This window comes from Vigna umbellata, chromosome 7, assembly GCF_029865625.1.
Source record: "Vigna umbellata cultivar VRB3 chromosome 7, Vumbellata_1.0, whole genome shotgun sequence".
Taxonomy (NCBI): domain Eukaryota; kingdom Viridiplantae; phylum Streptophyta; class Magnoliopsida; order Fabales; family Fabaceae; genus Vigna; species Vigna umbellata.
The window spans coordinates 3,122,985-3,144,390 of NC_142171.1; the positions used below are offsets into that span (position 1 = coordinate 3,122,985).

The following is a 21,406-nucleotide window of genomic DNA, read 5'->3' on the forward strand; positions in this document are numbered from 1 at the left end:
GACATTGTGATAGTAGAGTGAATGAGTGATTACCTCTTATACACTTGTGTGTTGAGTGAGATACTTTACCTAGTGAGGAAATATTCCATTAGCACATGAACATCCATGCTTAATTGATTGGTCATTCATGAAAAAGAGCATTTGTTGGGTATTAACTGACTTTGTGAAACACTAAAGCATGTGCACATCTTGATTGAACTCTTGGTCATAAGTTTGATTGAAGTTTTTACTTATCTAAAAAGAGGATTTTTGAATGAGTGAACCATCATATGAATTGGTTGAAGATTGAGTTACATTTTGTTTGCTTGAGGACAAGCAAAGTTCTAAGTTTGGGATTGTGATAACAGTTGAAAAACTGTTATTTTCATGCTTAAAATTGATACTAAAAGCAACCTTTATACTTAGAAACTAGCTTGAAATCATGCTTTTCTTCATATTTTCAGAAATAAGAGAGCTGGACAGGTTTATGCTTGATTTCAGTGTTTTTGTGCTGGTTTTAAGGTGAATTTGGTGAAAGAAGTAAAGAAGGTGAGAGATGGAATCAAAAAAGACATCAAAAAGTGCAAAAGGAGAAGCTGAAGTCACCGCTCAGCGGCAGTTTACCGCTGAGCGGCACTCAGGAGCTTACGGGAGATCCGCTGAGGGGCAAAATGGCCGCTGAGGGGAAGAAACGTCTCACGCACTTACCGCTGAGCGGTACTTTACCGCTGAGCGGTACTTTACCGCTGAGCGGCACTTTTATGGGCTTGGACCTAATTTTCTGTAATTTACGAATAATATATAAGCTTTAGGGTTTCCTAGGGTTAGGTATCTTTGACTGGAACGAAGCAAACACTCTCTCTTCCACCCCTTTGAAGGGGGATCTTGGATGTTGAGGCTTCCTCTTCATCTTTTTAGGGTTTTATCTTTCATTCTTTCATTGTTATTCATCTAGGTTCACCATGAATATGGTGAACTAAACTCTGTATGTTTGTTGCGAAATCAATGTAATCTTTTGAAGCTCTCATATATGGAATTTGTTTTTACATCTTTTATTTAAGATCTATGCTTTCTTTCATCATTAGTTAGGGTTTTTCCTCTTTGCGTAATGCTTGCATTGTTTAACTCATTCGATGCATGATTATTGGTTTTGTCGATACGGGCGCGTACGGGGAAGTCTAGATCCGGGGAATTTCTCCCAATATTATATTGGTTGTCGTTAAGCTCCTGCACTTATGAACTGATCATTAGGAATGCTAGGAATTGTATGAACTCGTCATTAGGGAGAAGCCTTCTTGAAAGGTACTTTAGAGAGTGGCATTAACAATGATGATTTGAATGTTGAATTCCTAAAATATATGAGAGTGGATAAGATGAAATTGACCCCCAACAACATATTCATACATCTATTTCATTGAAAGTGTTTATCTTTTGCTTTTGCCATTGATCAAAACTTCATGCATACATATTTAATTTTCGTCTTTTGCATATAAAAATCCAAATATTTCGTCTTTAAGTCTTAGCTAATCAATAAACCACACAACTAAACTAGGTCGTGAGTCCTTTGGGAAGAACGATACTTGGTCTTACCAAGTTTATTACTTGAACGATTTGGTCATACTTGCCGATTGAAAAAAAGTTTGTGACATCATATTTTGGTGTTCATAAATTTGTCCATCAAGCGCTCGTCCTTACGGCTCAAAGAGCGCTCGTCCAGACGACCTCAACGTACGCTCGTCCATCCGGCCTAACCGAGCGTTCGGCCATCAGGCCTCAATTCTCGGCCGTCCGGCTTCAGCATGCGCTCGACCATTCGGCCTCCCATTAATTTTGACATTCGACCTCACAAGTACTCTTTGGGAACAACCATTCTCATCCGAGCATGTTGAACCCATCGGTCCACCTTACACGGTATAACAACTTTCTTTAAACTTGAAATTCGATTATATTCCCTTCGTAATGCAGGTAACCCGCAATAAATCGTACGAATGTATATTCACAAAAGGAGCTCTCCCCAATCATCCCGGATCAAACATAGAAAAAGACCAAGTTGGCGAAAAAGAGTGTTCCGCCGAGAACAACTCTCAACTGTTCGGGCTACAAACGAGGAGGCGCCCGCCCCATAAAGACCAAGTTGGCGAAAAAGAGTGTTCCGCCGAGAACAACTCTCAACTTGGTCAGGCTACAAACGAGGAGGCGCCCGCCCCATAAAGACCAAGTTGGCGAAAAAGAGTGTTCCGCCGAGAACAACTCTCAACTTGGTCGGGCTACAAACGGAGAGTTCCACCGAGAACCACTGCTGGCCGCACCAAAAGTTAAAGAACGGTCGCCCTTTCCCTCGTTCGACTCTGCCGGTCAGCTCCCAAAGGTAAGTCTTCGACCTCTACCATTCGGTCGTTCGACCTTAGATATTAAGCCAAAATCTGGCATTCAGCATTCGGCCGTCGTCATCAACAGACACTTGGCCATCCGGCCTCGAACAATCGGCCGTCCGGCCTCAATAATCGGCCATCTGGCGTCAGACTCGGCCGTCAGGCCTCAACAATTAGCCATTCAGGCTTCAACAATCGGCCATCCGACCTTAAGCTCTCGACCACCCAGACAAAAGCGCTCGTCCATTCGGTTCCTACGAGCGCTCGTCCATTCGGCCTCATCGACCGACCGCTGGGCCGGCTTGCAATAGCGCTCGTCCTTACGGCTCAAAGAGCGCTCGTCCAGCCGACCTCAACGTATGCTCGTCCATCCGGCCTAACCGACCATTCGGCCATCAGGCCTCAACTCTCGGCCGATCGACGTCAACATGCTTTCGGCCAATCGGCCTCAGCTGTCAGTTATCAAGCCTCAAGTCTCGGCCGTCCGGCCCCATCGTTAGCCCGAGTGGCATTTAAACATTCGCCCATGTCACCACGTGGAATGGACCGGCCGCCGTACGGAAGAACATACACGTCGCCAAATGGACCGGCCGCCCATGTCAACACGCGAGACCTAGTAAAATCACCCGCCTAATTGTCTGGAAGGTATGGCAGGGCGAACGCCCATGTACCGGCAGGACAGGGTGGACACCCAGGCGACCATGATCGAGGCTCGTCCTAAGCCGGCTGCCCAGGCCGCGGACCTGCCAGTGCCGGCCAGTCGTGAGAAAAGCCCCATGAGGGCGGCCGCCCGCCTTACAGACCAACTTCGCTTAAGATCAAGGGTTTCCCACCCCATGAAAGAGGAGTATACCCAGGCGTGGGCAAAACCCCTTCGCATGATAAATTTATGCTCGGGCTTAGGGGGCTTATGTACTGACAGGCCCTCCCAGCATAGACCGAGCGAGCGGTTAATCCAACACCAGTCCACCCATTCAGTCCGCCCAAGATGGCACGTCCGCCCAGGAATCTGGACCGAGCGTCCAGCCATTAGAGAACCGGACGTCCGCCCAAGAGGGCACGTCCGCCCAAGAATCAGGACCGAACGTCCAGTCATTCCCGAACCGAACGCCCGCCCGGGTTGACCTCCCGGACCAACCATCATTCCCAACCGACCCGCCTTTTGTCGACTACACGGTTAAATGTTAATGACTCATTAAAGTCCTTAATAAAGATTAAGGTATTATTGGGCCGTTCCCAGGCCCCCAAAAGGTAAAAGCCCATTACAATCAGTATAAATAAAGGTCTCAGGTATGATTTCTGGACAAATTGCTTAGAACGCAACGCACACATGCATTATATAACGCCTGTCATATTACTGACTTGAGCGTCGAAGTGCCTTTGATAGGTACCCGACCCCCCGGCTTGGAGTATGGAGCAGCACCGGGAATGGGAGGACGACCGCCCGGCTTGGAGTGTGGAGCAGCGTCGGTGTCCGCCAGTTCAGCTTTCCTCGGTTCGTGGGATTCGGCAACGTCAGTGATCGCCCGGTTTTCACCAGCGTCTGGAGCGTCCGTCCGTGGATCAGGAGTCCGTCCAACCGTAGTCAGCCATATCATCCTCCCGCGAGACAACGTTCGCATGTTTTAGCAGGGTCCGCCTCGGATCCGGTCAAAACAATTGGTTTATTTTAAATATACAAAATAATAAAATTGTTTTCTGAAAGGGGACGAGGAAAACTCCTGCTCCTCCCGCTCGGAAATGCTCCACCTCCTGTAGCTTGTTTGTTGATCGCTATACGCTTTCCGCTCTTAACGAACGTTTTCATTCCGCTGTGTGACTCCCTTATACCTATACAATGGGTGGCACAAGAAAAGTTAGGCCTCATGCTTTTGGTGAAAGATTTGATCTTCTCTAGCTTGGCTTTCTAGAAAAATGAAGGTAGGTTACACATAATTTGGCCTTGATTTCCATCAATTTGGCCTATGTTAAATAATCTCGGATTACCTTTCTCCTAAAATAAGAAAAGGAAATATGGTTGGATGAATGTATGCTTTGATGCTAAAATTATGCAAAATGTAAAAAATTTAGTAAAATTGAATTATGGTATATTTTTATTAAAACATTTTAAATGCATGATTTATAAGGACAATAATTAGCTTAGAAAATGCTCTTAGATCAAGAAATAAAGAGTAGAATGACATACATCATTCATGCTCTTTATACCTACATCGATGAAGAGCCCTACTTCAAAGTGTATCCACTACGTCCTTGACCCTTTCCAACAAACAAATCTTATCATGTTGAACTCAGAATTTGATGGCACCAAGTTCCCATAATGGACATATCTATGGGAACAACGAACAACCCCATTAATAGATCTTCCTTTTTTAGCCCTTTGAGCCTGACTGAGATTATATTTTCATATCTCACTCAATGCAATTTATTACTCCATTGGTTAACCAAACAAAGTCCTAGTTTGCATATTGGATCATTATTATCCTTCTTGAAAATCTATCGGATGGAAAGGATTTTGACAAATGGGAAGAATATGAAGATGCTTGCCCCCTATACATGAAGACACATAGACTATATGAATAGGGACTTAGAAGAAATGAGCCTTGCAAAAGAGTTAACATCATCTAAAAAGTAATTGCTTTATGGATCACTACATCACTCCATTAACCTCTTACATGCTTGTTGTAGATTGTCGTAAGACGTGAGTACCCTTCAATCTCTATCGAGTAAAGAGGTTATACCAAATATGAAGATGAAAAATCTTATCAGCTAAATAAGGAGTGTCCACGATGACAAATTCTTGGCATGTTGTTATCCCTCATGGAGAAAGACCTAAAGGTTTGGATGTTCAATGAATTGTTTATAATACTTCACATACTCACATTCAATGTGAACCACCCAAGTGGTCTTGTACCACAAGATAAACCTCTCTAATATGCCAATAAGTTACCTTTCACACACTATGTTGACATTAGGTTTTCTTGTTTCTATGATAGACTATGCAGTATGCATAAAGTATGTTTATTCCTTTCAAACAACAACAATGTTCATATTGATTCTACCCACATGTTGTTTTTTATTCACAATTTCATTGATGATGCTTAAAAAAGGGGATAGAACAAATAATGGAATAGAAAGTTTGGAAAGAATAAGGTGATCATCTGATGGCTCAAATATGTCTAGTAAACAATACTCAAATGCTTATTTTCCAAGAGGAAGCCTGAGAGGATGAAAGAGGGAATGATTGACAAAAAACTTCCAAAGAAAAATGGAGCCTAAAAAAGGAAGTTACATAAGGTAAGGGACTTCAAATAAGAAGACATATAAGTTAAGAAGGAGAGCCCATCAAAGCATCAATCGTTGATAAATTGTAGATATTCATCAAAATTTGAAACTCAAAAGGCTTATAAGATGAAAATATTAATCAAAATTTGCAACTTGGACGAATAAGTTGTAAATTTTGGTCAATCATAAACCCAAGGCTGATGTCAAAGAAAATAATGCTAAGTAGACCAACCATAATGCTTTTTCTTTCATGATTTCCCTTTTTGAATTTGTAATATTTTTATGTTAATCTTTATTATTTAAGCACCATAAAATAAAGGTAATTGTTAAAGAAAAAGTCCAACATAGAAAAAAAATGGTTTAATAGCCAATTTAGTCCCCACTTTGGTTGAAAAATCTCAATTTAGTCCCTCGTTATAAAAGTGTTTTACATTAGTCCTAACTTTTAAAATAGTGGGTCAGATTCGTCCCTTTCGTTAAATATAAGTTAACGAAATTAATCGATGATGATGTGACACAGCTTAAAGCTGATGTGTTAGATTGGTTCCTCGTTAGCTTTAAGTTGTGTCACATCATCATCCATTAATTTTGTTAACTTATATTTAACAGAAAGGACCAATCTGACCCACTATTTTAAAAGTTAGGACTAATTCAAAACACTTTTATAACGAGGGACTAAATTGAGATTTTTCAACCAAAGTGAGGACTAAATTGGCTATTAAACCAAAAAAAATAGCTAAAGTTTAAACATGAAGAAATTGATTTTGATAAATGCAGAACAAATCATAAGTGCATATGCTTCATTTGATGGACAATTGAGCATCATGCATATTTCCATTATATCTAATAAATGAAATGTAATGATCAGGGTAAGTACAATCAAAGAATTTAAGTTGACATTAACCTAAAATAATATTTTAAGTGTATGATCCTAAGAATGTCTTCGCCATCTTTTATTAAAAAAATATGCACCAATTTCAAGCTTCATTCAAAGATCTATGGGGGGATTCAAGCTAAAGTTAAAATGCTCACTAACTTTAAGTGTATGATGCCAAGAATGTCTTGTCTATTATTAAAAAAATATGCACCAATTTCAAGCTTCATTCAAATATCTCTGGTGAGATTCAAGCTAAAGTTAAAATGCTCGCTAATTTTATCTAGCGTCGGCATATGTCAACATTGTCCCAACTATTTGCCCAATATGGTGTACACTTTCATCACTTTTTGAAGTAAAAACTTATGCCGCATATGAAAATAAGTCATGCTAGCTATCAAAGAAATTGCGTAAAAAAGAGAAGTGCAATTAATATTGCATAGAGAACATTAGATACTTCTCAACATTCAATAACAACAAGAAGAAGATATTCTTTTGAGTTCAAAGTTAATCAACGAGCAAAAAATGAATTGTAATAGTCACTTCTTCACAAGCCTTTGTAAAGAAAATTTTTGAAAAAAAACATGAAGAGAAATTATCATTTGTAAGATTATTGTTTGTGTTCATTATCATCCAAACACTGATTTTGACAAAACATATTACTAAGCTTCGGTTATGTATTGATTAAATGTTAACACTTGTAAAGTCTATTTACCTTCCGCCCACAGGTTATTATTGTTGATTATGATTAGAAACTTATTTATCAAATGTCTACTATCGATAATCTTCATGACCAAGAAACTATATTGTATTAAGCAAAGTGTTAGAGCACCGGTACATTGACACGCCTAGGTGTCAATGACATTCATTTGACACATGCTTTTCAAAAAGCTTTACCTTTTTTCTTTTAAAATTATCCTATTATCCTTAATAAATATTTAAAAAAATGGGATCCATTCGTGTCATTTGAATTTGAAAAAAAAATGAGCGTGTCAAAGTATTTATTTTGAAAGTGTTATAGTATTTTTATACCTTTTCTAAGTCTAACCATTGTGTTTCTGTTGAACGGGACCGGGGAACACTTCTGCTACCTCCGTCCGGAAACACTCCTCCTCCTCTGATCGGTCTTCCTCTTCTGGCCTCCTCTACGCTCAGTGTCAGTGCAAATGGGTTGACCTGCAGCAAACACTCCGACGCTCAAGTCAGAATGGGCTCTCGCAAGTCTATAGTTATCAAATTGAATCGAAAATTTACCTTCCCCTTTGACTTCTATTTATACAATTACAGGGAATATTATTCATTAATTTACCTTTTAATGGCTTTCAATGCTCACTTTAAATACTCGACAAGGGTCGTTACCTCATTAACCACGCATTCATGAACATTTAACGGCGGTCTGCCTTCTCCTTTACTTGCGCTCACCCGATCGGTTGTTCTATGAAACACCCGACCGGTTGCCTTCCTTCGGTAGCAACTCAAGCCACAGTCTGTTGTCTACCCTCGGTAATAACACAATCTGTGGTCGGTCACTTACTCTCGGTAATACCACAAGCCACGGTCGGTTGCCTACCGACGGTAGTAACACAAGCCCCCCAAGCCTTAGCAAAAGTACTTTTGCGTAGGGTTTTGAAGTGACCTCTGCTCGGCCTTCCTTTCCACTTAGCAAAATTTGACCCTGTTTTCTGGTGGGAATTGAGAAGTCTCGCCTGTAACATTTAGGCGGGAAATGTGAAAAATCAAAACGCCTTCCCGCCCCAAACCGTCAGATCCTCCCATCACCGAAACGTCGCACCTCCTGAACCGTCAGATCCTTCCATCCCCGAAACGTCACAACTCCTGAACCGTCAGATCTCGCAACCTTTGACGTTCTAGATTTATCCACTGAGTCGGTTTTAACCAAAGTATAAATATCCTTCTTTTCACCCTAATTTATTACTGTCTCTACTCTTCTCGCCGTCGCCAGCCTCTTCTTCGAATATCTCTACTCCTTTCGTTTTTTCTCAGGTAATCATGTCGTCTGATTTCTCCGGCAACGAGGGGAGGGGGTACGCTGATGAAGACAATTCCAGTCCGTCGACCTCCATAGCCGCCCTTGCTAGTCATGGTGCTAGAGCTTCGCCCTCCGGGAACTCCTCCGATCTTCTGGTGGATAGTGATGCCCCTGACGAAGTCGCCATCCATGTGGACTCCACCGGCGCTTGGGACGGGAAGCCCCGAGATTGGCCTACTGTCCCCGGCTATGACTGGGTGCCTGACGAGGTTAGACAGATTCCTTCCTCCTTCTACAATCGTGACGCATTCCGGAATCTGGTCACCCGTACCTGCCTGGTCAAGAATGCTAATGACGCGAGACAGTTCAAGCTTGCTATCTATCAGAGGACCGAGCGCATCTTCCACGGTCGGGAAAACTACCGCACTGACTTCTTCTATGCTTACGCCACCCTATTTAAGGATCTAAAGGTTCTCCTGCCCTTCACTGACTTTCAGATGGGTGTACTGAAAACCCTCAACTTGGCCCATACTCAACTTCATCCAAACGGATGGGCCTTCATGCAAGCGTTTTCTGCTATCTGCGCTGGCTTGGCGCTTAAGCCGACTCCCCCAGCTTTCCTCTATTTCTTCCACGTGCAACCACACTCGACCAAACCGTGGGTATCCCTGCGGACGGTCGGGAATAAGCATCTGCTGACTCTCTACAACAGCTCCTACAAAGACTTTAAAAGTCACTTTTTTAAAGTCGTGCCGACGGAGGCTGGATATGAAAGTTTTTGCAACCCCGGGCCCATCCGGGATGCCAAGTTTCCTCATTACTAGACCCGAGACCCTCGGAAGGTCCTCTCCTGGCCCAAACCGGAAATGAGTACCGAGGACCTGGATTTAATCAGTCAGCTCTGTCAGCTACCCCCCAAATCCTCGTACCGTGTTCTGATCGGGTTTCTTGGCAATAAGAACCTGCCTTCTAACGTGTTCGGTAAGCTACCTTTGGCCGCCCTTTACCGAGCAGCCCTTTGAACTTATCTGAGTTTTCGTTTGTCTTTGCAGATTATTTGTCGAAGATGGATCCGTCCAAGGGTAGCACTTTCGCCCGTCTGTTCGCTCAACGAGGGGGCGATGTGCGAAAACCGGGCGGGAGTTCCTCACACGCCCCATCCACCACCGTCGGACCTGTCGCTCCTCAATCAGTGCCTCAGGTTTCTATTCCTCCTCTTCCGGTCGAGGCAGTTGTCAGTCCAGCTCCTTCCAAATCTCCTCCTAAGAAGAAAGGGAAACGAAAAGCCGCTCGGGACACCTCTGCGGAGCCCATCCATGCTAAGAGGAGTTTGCCCGACGGACCTCCTCTCCCCAGTTTACTAAGTCCCAACTCCTGGGTGGCCAAACATCTCCACTTCGATCATTTTGCCGAAGATAAGGCCCTGGTCAGTGGGATGACCGAGGAGGAAGCCTCCAACATGTCTCTGGAGCTGACGGCACGGGCGGCCTTATGTCAGGCCTATGCGGCCCATAAGAAAGCTTCTGCTTCCGCCGAACTTCAATCACTCCAAGAGAAGCTCGAGTCTACTTTTAAGGCCAACCAGGACCTTACTCTTCGGATAGCCGAAACCGAACGGATGGCAGAAGAGGATAAGAAGAAAGCCAGCACCCTGTTGACCGAAGCGCGTGCTACTCAGCGCCGCCTGCAACGGTCTCTAGATGATGCCCAGCTGGACTTGCAAAAGGCCACTCCTTCCAACACCTCATTGACTACCGAACGGGATTCCCTTCGCGATCGGGTAACTAAGTTGGAGGCCGAAGTCCAGCTGCTGGGTGATGAAGTAGTGAACGAGCATGTGCTCGGTTTTGACGAAGCTCTCGCCCAATTGATGGACAAATTTATGAACACCAAAATATGATGTCACAAACTTGTTTTTCAATCGGCAAGTATGACCGAATCGTTCAAGTAATAAACTTGGTAAGACCAAGTATCGTTCTTCCCAAAGGACTCACGGCCTAGTTTAGTTGTGTGGTTTCTTGATTAGCTAAGACTTAAAGACAAAATATTTGGATTTAATATGCAAAAGACGAAAATTAAATATGTATGCATGAAGTTTTTGATCAATGGCAAAAAGCAAAAGATAAATACTTTCAATGAAATTTATGTATGAATATGTTGTTGGGGGTCAATTTCATCTTATCCACTCTCATATATTTTAGGAATTCAACATTCAAATCATCATTGTTAATGCCACTCTCTAAAGTACCTTTCAAGAAGGCTTCTCCCTAATCACGAGTTCATACAATTCCTAGCATTCCTAATGATCAGTTCATAAGTGCAGGAGCTTAACGACAACCAATATAATATTGGGAGAAATTCCTCGGATCTAGACTTCCCCGTACGCGCCCGTATCGACAAAACCAATAATCATGCATCGAATGAGTTAAACAATGCAAGCATTACGCAAAGAGGAAAAACCCTAACTAATGATGAAAGAAAGCATAGATCTTAAATAAAAGATGTAAAAACAAATTCCATATATGAGAGCTTCAAAAGATTACATTGATTCCCCAACAAACATACAGAGTTTAGTTCACCATATTCATGGTGAACCTAGATGAATAACAATGAAAGAATGAAAGATAAAACCCTAAAAAGGTGAAGAGGAAGCCTCAGCATCCAAGATCCCCCTTCAAAGGGGTGGAAGAGAGAGTGTTTGCTTCGTTCCAGCCAAAGATACCTAACCCTAGGAAACCCTAAAGCTTATATATTATTCGTAAATTACAGAAAATTAGGTCCAAGCCCATAAAAGTGCCGCTCAGCGGTAAAGTACCGCTCAGCGGTAAGTGCGTGAGACGTTTCTTCCCCTCAGCGGCCATTTTGCCCCTCAGCGGATCTCCCGTAAGCTCCTGAGTGCCGCTCAGCGGTAAACTGCCGCTGAGTGGTGACTTCGGCTTCTCCTTTTGCACTTTTTGATGTCTTTTCTGATTCCATCTCTCACCTTCTTTACTTCTTTCACAAAATTCACCTTAAAACCTGCACAAAAACACTGAAATCAAGCATAAACCTGTCCAGCTCTCTTATTTCTGAAAATATGAAGAAAAGCATGATTTCAAGCTAGTTTCTAAGTATAAAGGTTGCTTTTAGTATCAATTTTAAGCATGAAAATAACAGTTTTTCAACTGTTATCAACGCTATTGGAAGCCGGCCCAACGGTCGGTCGATGAGGCCGAATGGACGAGCGCTCTTTGAAGCCTAACTGACGAGCGCTGATTGAAGCCGGACGGACGAGCGCTCGTTGAGGGCGGATGAACGAGCGCTCTTTGATCCATGATGGACGAGACTCAGTCTTGACCTCCGGGAGTGGAGTTGAAACGACCGGGAGCTGAGGCCGGATAACCACATTCTGGATGCCAAATTTGGCTAAGTACCTAAGGCCGAATGGCCGAGTGGTAGGAGTATAACGTACCTTGAAGGCCAAATGGCCGGACGGCGGACGCCAACCTTGTCTGAGGCCGGTCCGGGAATTGAGGTCGAATGACCGGGACTGTGCTGAGGCCGGTCGGCCGAGAGCTAAGGCCTGTAGGTCGGGAACGGAGGCCGGATGTCCGGATGTTGGATGCCAAATTTGGCTAAGTACCTAAGGCCGAATGGCCGAGTGGTAGAAGTTGAACACGTACCTCGGAGGCCAGATGGCCGGGTGATGCCAGATTTGGTTAAGGTAAGGCCGGACGGCAGAGAACTGTAACCGGATGGCCGAAAACTTACTAAGGCCGAAGGGCCGAGAGTACGAGGCCAGATGGCCAAACGCTCGGGACTGGACGACCGTTCTAAGGTCGAACGGCCAGGAAATCAGGCCGGGCGACCGAGATTTGCGTAATGTTGATGAAGCCGAGAACAAAGGGCTGAAGGGCCGGGAGTTGACATTCTTCTGAGGTGCCCCTCACTGGTTCCTTGTGTTTACAATGGGTAATACCCCACTCGGCCCCACGGTGGGCGCCAAATGTTTCGACCGGATCCGAGGCGGACCCTGCTAAAACATGAGAACGTTGTCTCGCGGGAGGATGATATGGCTGACTACGGTTGGACGGACGCCTGATCCACAGACGGACGCTCCAGACGCTGGTGAAAACCGGGCGGTCACTGACGTTGCCGAATCCCACAAAACGAGGAAAGCTGAACTGGCGGACACCGACGCTGCTCCACACTCCAAGTCGGGCCGTCGTCCTCCCATTCCCGGTGCTGCTCCATACTCCAAGCCGGGGGGTCGGGTACCTGTCAAAGGCACTCCGACGCTCAAGTCAGTAATATGACAGGCGTTATATAATGCATGTGTTCGTTGCGTTCTAAGCAATCTGTCAAGAAATCATACCTGAGATCTTTATTTATACTGATTGTGATGGGCTTTTACCTTTTGGGGGCCTGGGAACGGCCCAATAATACCTTAATCTTTATTAAGGACTTTAATGAGTCATTAACGTTTAACCGTGTAGTCGACAAAAGGCTGGTCGGTTGGGAATGATGGTTGGTCCGGGAGATCAACCCGGGCGGGCGTTCGGTTCAGGAATGACTGGACGTTCGGTCCTGATTCTTAGGCGGACGTGCACTCTTGGGCGGACGTCCGGTTCTCTAATGGCTGGACGCTCGGTCCAGATTCCTGGGCGGACGTGCCATCTTGGGCGGACTGAATGGGTGGACTAATGTTGGATTAACCGCTCGCTCGATCTATGCTGGGAGGGCCTGTGAGTACACCAATCATGAACTATCATCTTGTTATATAAAAGTTGTCAAAAAGATATTTTCATATTTAAAAGTAGGGGATGGAAAAGAGAAAGGGAAGAAGAGTGGAAGGAAGCATGGAAGGAAGGAGTGTGAATATGTATTATTGATTTAGAAGTATAGGAAAGGGTTGATACATCAGTGACCAGAAAGATAAAATTAATTAACTACAAGGGCTAATCAATTAAGGAATATGTCGTGGATCGAAGAGTGTGATGATGATAAAGTGTTGAAGCGATCGACGAGGTGGCTCTGATTAAAGAAGAAACCAAGTTTAGGAAGAGTAAGGTGGTGGCTTAGGCATATCCTTGACTATGCCGCAAAGAAGCTGAGTATCTGGAAGGTTGTACTCATCCCTGAGGGACCTGTTTGGAGACAAAACGCTCACGTACAACTGCTGTCCCAGGTAACGATTCTCGCCAAGCTCCGACCTCAAGTTCCACATACCAGCATTGTCGAATGTCAACATGATAGCAGCCCAGGACTTGGGGAACACCTGAATGGTGTGTCTGCTCACAGCATCCAGAAGGTTGTAGTTCTTCCTCTTCTCCGGTGACCACTTCCCTGGCTCAATGGCGACGGCAAAGAAAGAGTAGCCATCCAAGTTGTAAGACTGGGGAACCTTTGTGGGGTTCTCGAAGATGATTTCGATGAAGTCACGGAAGTTGGCGTTGATGACGTTAGCAGCAAGGGTGAGGTCGCCGATGGGGGAAACGGGGTCGTCGGAGATGAGGTTGTACTGGAAAACCTTGTCGCTCACACCGTAGTACTCAGCGAGTTTGAGTGGGGTTTCATTGTCAAGGTGGGACACACCATTGAGTCCGTAGCGGAGTTTTCCACCGAACCTGCTGAGGGTGTTAACGAGCTTGATGGTGCGAGTGATATTGATCTGGCCGTAGTGGTAAGAGCCCTGAGGGTTGGGCCTGGCAGCGCTGGCGGTAAGGTTCCAACGGAAGGAGCGGAACTGATTGAGAGACCAAGCCCAGCCTTCGGGAGCTGGGGGAAGCTCAGGGGAGGCGGGGGCGACACCGTTGGAGTAACGGATGATGCGGGAGGCGGCGAGGGTCTTCTTGGTGAAGCGAGTGGAGGCGACCATGTAGTAGTCCTTGGGCTCCTTGTCGGCGGTTACGAGGACAGAGAAGCACTGTCCAACGTGAACGTCGAGGGAGTCGTAGATGTTCTGAACAACGTGTGAGCCTTCCATCTCGACGAGCTTCAAGGGATGACCTTGGATTCTGAAGTTGAGGGCGTCCTTGATCCCCACATTGCAGATTCTGTATTTGTAAGTCTTGCCGGGCTCCATGGTATAAGCGGGCTCAAGACCACCGTTCTTGCCGTTGATATGGACTCCGCTGGGCCTGCCGATGCTACGTCCACTATCCAAGAATTGCCTGAGGGTCTGGTGGGACTTGCCGTACCAGTCACCGATGAGGACCCAGAACTCGTCGGCGGGGTCAGCATAGGGAACTGGGATCAACAAGCGGCTGTAGATCCTCAAACCACCGAAGCCACCGACGGCGCGGTGCATGCCGATGGAGGGGTAGTAGAAGTAGCTGCCGATCTGGTCCTTAACTTGGAAGTGGTAGGTGTAGTTGGAACCTGGGAGGATGGGGCATTGGGCTCCCAAGGTGCCATCTTGCCATGAGTTCTTCCTGTGTTGGATACCGTGCCAGGTGAAGAGGAGGGGCTCGTCAAGGAAGTTAAAGACATTGACGACAATGTTGTTGTTACTGCTGCAGTTTATTTCTGGCCCTGGGAACAGGCCGTTGATGAGGATGCCCTGTTGTTCCACACCCAATGGTGCAACAGTGCCGTAGGTGACGTTCCATGTGTAGAATATGTAAGGGTCTTCCCCACGCACTGATGCTGCCATCAAGCATGCCATCAAACCAATCACTAAACTTGATATCCGACCCATTTTTTTTTTCCTTTTTTTATTCAATTCAACCCTTTCCTATCTCCTTCCTTCGTTATTATTGGAAGAAGAAGGATTGTTATTAGCTTCTTGCTTTCATCTCCATCTTCCCCTTCCCCTTTTATAACCCTTTCCTCCACTCTCTTTCCTCCTAACTTCTCTCTCCACTCCCTATAATTCCTTTCATACCTCGTTCTTCGCTTTATTACCCTTTTTCTTTGGATATCTTTAGCACTTTGGTTTCCATCACAACAACGATTCCCCTTCTCTCGCACATTCTATATGTAGCAAAAGCTCTTTTAATTAAAGGATATTTAATTCCAACAATCCTTAACATATGTATGCTAAACATCAATGTGCAAACTTCAACCTTTTTTTCGCATTATGTTATCACATTGGACATCTTTTATTCTTTATTTCTTTATTCTAGCTATTTTATCTATGTTGCTTAGATGTAATTAATTTCAATTACTTAAAAGGGTTTAAATATTTTTATTTATATTCTTTTAATTTGAATAATAAAAAGTAATAAATAGCAAGTGGGGAAAGAAACAAAGGAGCCAATGTCAGAAAAACAAACACACACACTTTTATTAGAATAAAACTCGGGCACCTATTCTCTTCTTCAAAATTCTAACTTGACTCGAAAAAGAAAATAAAAATATCAAAGAAATTGCTACTATAAAAGTGGAGGTCAAAATATCATTTTTCAAATTTATAATTACACGTAGAAACTTTTGAAAATTGATGTTGACTTGTTAGATCTGTTGTTTGAATCTAATCATGTTGTGTAACTCATAAATCCTACGAACACCTACATGGTAATACTTAATATTTTGGATCTGAAATTTATAATTTTTATTCTATAGTTCATGAACTAAATTTTGGTCCATTAAGGTCACACAAAACCAAAATTTTCTTAAAATATAGTAATATATAGGGAATTTTGACTCTCAATCCTTAAAACTAGAAATATATAAATACAAATTATTGTGACTACTTTGTGATGGGGAAATTTAATTAACTATAAGTACTAAAATCCTAAAACTATTATGCGATGCATGTCATGAAATTAAAAACTACATAATTTATCTTTAAATGCTTTTGTCATGAAATTAAAAACTACATAATTTATCTTTAAATTCTTTTGTCATGAAATTAAAAACTACATAATTTATCTTTAAATGCTTTCTAACATGACTGTAATAATAGAATTGATGTCAAACATGTGCACTATTGGATCCTAATATGTATAAAGACTAATGCTTAGAAACAATTACCCATCATTACAAACAAAGAAATAAAAACTGTTTGATGAAATGTCTCTTCAAAATCTAGTTTTCACTAGGTGTTTGATGGAATGTCTGAATAAAAGTGGAATGATTTTTTATAATGCAAGTGTCTAAAACAAATTTTACTCACCTAAGATCACTAAAATATGTGTTTAGAACTGAATAAAACTTATGCAAACTAAAAAACACAAATAAAAACCAGAACTCCAACAATTAAGCAAAATTAGTGTTCATGAGGATGTGAATATGCATGACAATGACTAAAATAACTATATAAAGGATCATTAAATAAATTAATGATGCAAAATGGTTCCTATTAACATCAATTAATTATAAGAATTAAAAAGAGGACAAATAATTGAGTAGATACGAAAATCAAATTTAGGAACCTAGCTTCTAAGGAGAAAAATGGTCTTATTGTATTTTTGTGTTTTTTACAAAAAACTATGAATGCAAACATGTTCAAAATCATTATTCTAACCTAAAACAATCAATAACAATTCACAGAAATCAAAATTCATTCATTTTCAAGAACACATAAACTTATGGTTTATCATATTATTGTTTTCATTAGTCAGGTTTACCATTCAAACCTCGGTGTTTTTTAGTCTTTTGGACACATTATGTTATAGACATAAATCCATAACCCAAACCTAGTAGAATATAAAAGAAAAGTTGACTAATTCACAAATTTAAGAAGAACTTGAATAAAAAATGAAATCACAACATGAGCACATGTATAGTAGAAATTCTATATAATTGAATTGAATGAGTCTAAAAGAAATTAAACAATGAAAATGAAAAAAAAAATGTATTAAAACATAATATCGAATGTGAAGTTATTGAGCCTATCTCACTTAGATCTTTGAGCTCAAATCAAAGAGAAAAATGGAAAGAAAAGTAGAGAAAAACCTAAAATTCCATAACTAGTTAACTAGTCCTTTTTAAAAGAAAAAGCAAAATTTCTTAACTAAAGTTAAACTAGACTATTTCTTAACTAAGCTTAGTTAACTTTGGTCAGTTCCACACTCTTTTAAGAATACTCCAAAGGTTAATTTGGCCTTCAACACATATGTCTCTTAGAATGGTCAAAGTTCAACATATGCCAGCTGCATCCAATGAACCCCCACGCTCCACTCTCTTATCTGATCGGGGTCTACATCAGCTTTACTAGACATAGCCAGAGAGCTTCACCGACGTTTGTAACTCTGACCCTTCGTTGAATCGTGTGTCGCTTCAACATTTAGGTTTTAGGTGTTTACTTTAATTTTAGTTTATACATGTTCTTTTTATATGTTTTGTATCGGTTTTACTTCGTTCCTTATTTTGAGTTGATGACTTGTTTGAATCTGATTAGTTAATTGATGATAGTTTCCATTTTGTGTTTGAAAGTAGTTTAGTTAATATTGTTCTTTTAATTGAAATAGGTGTAGAAAGTTGGTACTATTTTTAGCTATTTTAGTTTCTTTTATGAATTTGGAGATATTATCATTTTGTTTGTTTCTGTTTGAGAGAATTCAAGTTGATATGTTGATAAGGATGATTGTACAATAGTTTTCTATTTCTAATCTAGGTTAACATAAGTTGGATTCACTTTGGTTTGATGAATTGAATGGAGATCATTTTTTTAACTCATAAATCCTACGAACACCTACATGGTAATACTTAATATTTTTGATCTGAAATTTATAATTTTTATTCTATAACTCATGAACTAAAATTTAGGTCCATTAAGTTTATACAAAACCAAAATTTTCTTAAAATGTAGTACCGTCAAAAGGGTTGAAACCGTGAGCCAACTCGACCTATCATGGGTTTGAGCCAGGTTGAGTTGAAAAATAATGTAAAATTTTGATACAGATTAATTATGAATCCGGCTCACTAAGAATCCGGCTCAAACCAAGGACCGAAAACTCATGTTAATCCTAACTCTTACTTCGACATTCAAGTATAGAGTTCTTTTGACGTTGAGATTCATTCTTTTATTGCCTCGGAACAATCTGGACTTTGTTGGACTAAGATCATGACTATCTACATTATCAAATCCTGAAATGTACCACTTATCATCTCTTTTTGATACAATCATTCGAGCTGCACAATCATTAGCACATGTTGGACGTCTAATCATTTGATTCTGAATGGGGGACACATATTTTCCAGCCCTAGAACGCACCATCATGAAGTAACATAATTCGTTCTTGTTGTTCTTCCTAGAACTCGTTGTACGAATTCCAAAACCCTTTGATATTGCATATTGTCTATAAAATAACTTGACTTCATTAACAGTTTCAAAAACCATTCCAATTGTTGGAGGGATTGAGAGAGGTTGAACATTGTTTTTATTTAATTCTTCTTCTGGTTTTTCATGTTGTTCATCAATTTGAATATCATCCAAAGATATATTTGTATGCTCCATCTACCTGATTTTCCTACATTTAATTAATACAAAAATGATTACTACTTACTGCACTAATTAACATGGTCCTTCATATTTAATAAAATGAATTGTGTACATGTGCATAACCATTTAAAGAAATAACCACATACCAATGAACAAATAACCACTTACTAGACAATTAAATGTTGTTAATCAATGCCAATTTCATCCGAAGATGTATTTATATGTCCTCCATCTACCTCCTTTTCCTACATTAATAGAGTACAATAAATATTACTAAAAAGTGGACTAATGAATGTCATCCTTAATATTCAACTTCATCAATGTTGTACATGTACATAATCATTTGAAGAAATAACCACATACCAATGAGAAAATAACCACTTACTGCACCATTGCATGACTTTTGGGCAACTCTAATTGTTTTTGTCTTTGAATAGAAAGTTGTAATAACTCACCTATTTAATAAAACTGCAATGGTTGTTGAGATTAATGCACTTCAATAAATGAGTATGAGGTCTCCATTCAGTCATCTCGTCTCCTACCAATATTAGGGTTTATGGTTGGGTAAGAACTTCATTGTGTTGGAAACAACATTGTCACTACCTTTCATTCCAATCCTAAAACGAAAAAGTGTGTGGGTCATTAAGTTTTGGCAGAGGCATTAAATAGAGCGTCATTGCATGACTTCTATCACAAGCAATCACAATTAATGCTTCATAGGGGCATTTATGTAATTGCAGAATTCTCTTATTAAAAATTGTGATTGGGTGGGAATACAAAATATTTCTCTACAAGGGAGGCACAATATCCGCACTTGAAGGTATGCCCAATGTTAAGGTTTCATTTCCTTCACCTCCAACTAATTATTTACTTAGCTAAGACATCGATTTTATTTGGTTATGTCCACATCCTCTTCATTTTTTATTTTTGTGAAGAATAACACAGATAGGGATGACAAAAAAATCCGCGCTCGCGGATATCTACGGATAAAATCCATGACATATAGTTGGTGTCCGCGGATATTTACTATCCGCGGGTTGCGGCTAGAGGGTATTTTAATACCCGCTTATAAACGGGTCGGGTTCGGGTAATACACTATCCGACCCGCAGATTTTTGTTACCCGCTAAAAAATTAAAATTACGTTTTTATCATTAGGTTTAAATTAGGTTTTATTCTTTTGTCTTTTTGTCTCTTTCTACATCTCTGCAACAGCCTCTTCCTTCTACTGTGCTAAAGCATTTTGTTCCACCATCATCGGACATATAGTTCTGTGTTGGACTCTCTTAATCATCATCAGTGTTCAATGTCGGAGTCGCACTTTGCCGATAAAGAACGGTATCTCTTAGAATATTTTTTTGTTTTTTCTATTTTTTTCTTGTCTTGAGTGAGTTCTGTTATGCTTTTGAATATTCTACATGCACATTTATGTGAAAAGAATCTTTAATTAGTTTGAATACACAGAGATGAAAATTATATATGGAAGTTTCTTGCATGTGATAGAATATCGGTTGAAAAATAAAACCCCTAAATTTTTTCCGGATTTAGGAACAAAAAGTATCACTAACCAATATGCATGGAACAGTTGGGGAATAATATTAATATATAGATATATAGGAATCAGAAGAAGGGCACATTGGATAAGATTTTGTACAAAATTCATAATTTCTGAAAGGCACATCTCTGAAAGGAAAATTCATAATTTCTGTACAAAATTTCTGTATAAAGAAATTATAAGACACATTGGATAAGATTTTGTCCGTATTAGGAAGAAAGACGGAATTAAATATAAATAAGTAAACAATAGAAAGGAAATAAATATAAGGTTTAATAGGTTCGGAGGTCCTTATATTTGTGGGTTCGTTTCAATTGGGTCCTCCAATTTTGAAAGTGATCAATTTGGTCCCTAATTTAGCAAAATTGAGTCAATAATACCCTTTCCGTTAAATGTAATGGACGACGTTAACTTTTTAAACATGTAGCATGTTGAGGCATCCTTTTATTTGCAGGTTGCACAGTTTTATTTGAAGGATGCTTCAACATACCACATGTTTAAAACGTTAATGCCGTCCATTGCATTTAACGGAAAGGATATTATTGACTCAATTTTGTTAAATTAGGGACCAAATTGATCACTTTCAAAATTGGAGGACCCAATTAAAACGAACCCACAAATATAGGGACCTCCGAACCTATTAAACCTAAATATAAATAATAAATAAACAGTGATTGAAAGAAGGAAGGGTGACAGTAGTTGTAGTTGCAAACAAGAATGCTCACTTCTTCGTTTACCACCAGTGGTTGTCTGACATGGATTCCATGAGTAGTCAATTGAGTGAATAAAAAAAAGGTTATTTTGATTATTTTATGGATAAACGAGGGAGAGGTTTTTGTGAGTTAGGTGAGAGGGAATCCCAAAAACCATACCTGTTAGAGAGTTAAAGAATGTAAAGTCATGGATTTGTGCATAGTGGAGTGGATAATGTATTGAAAGTTGATATGAAAAAGGAGGAGAGAGAGGCAAAGGTCAGGATGATATGCT

General features: G+C 40.9%; 1 protein-coding gene across 1 annotated transcript; it reads right to left on the reverse strand.

Moving 5' to 3' along the window:
• Positions 1-13,318: 13,318 nt before the first annotated feature.
• LOC148194959 (L-ascorbate oxidase homolog) lies at positions 13,319-15,369 on the reverse strand. The gene has a single exon (XM_088094730.1). The coding sequence runs from the start codon at positions 15,174-15,176 to the stop codon at positions 13,533-13,535; it is 1,644 nt and encodes a 547-aa protein (XP_087950856.1). The 5' UTR covers positions 15,177-15,369; the 3' UTR covers positions 13,319-13,532.
• Between the last annotated feature and the right edge of the window lie 6,037 nt (positions 15,370-21,406).

Bases quoted from the DNA above. Each gene is read 5' to 3' on its own strand.
- LOC148194959 (XM_088094730.1), bottom strand. From the start codon at position 15,176: ATGGGTCGGATATCAAGTTTAGTGATTGGTTTGATGGCATGCTTGATG.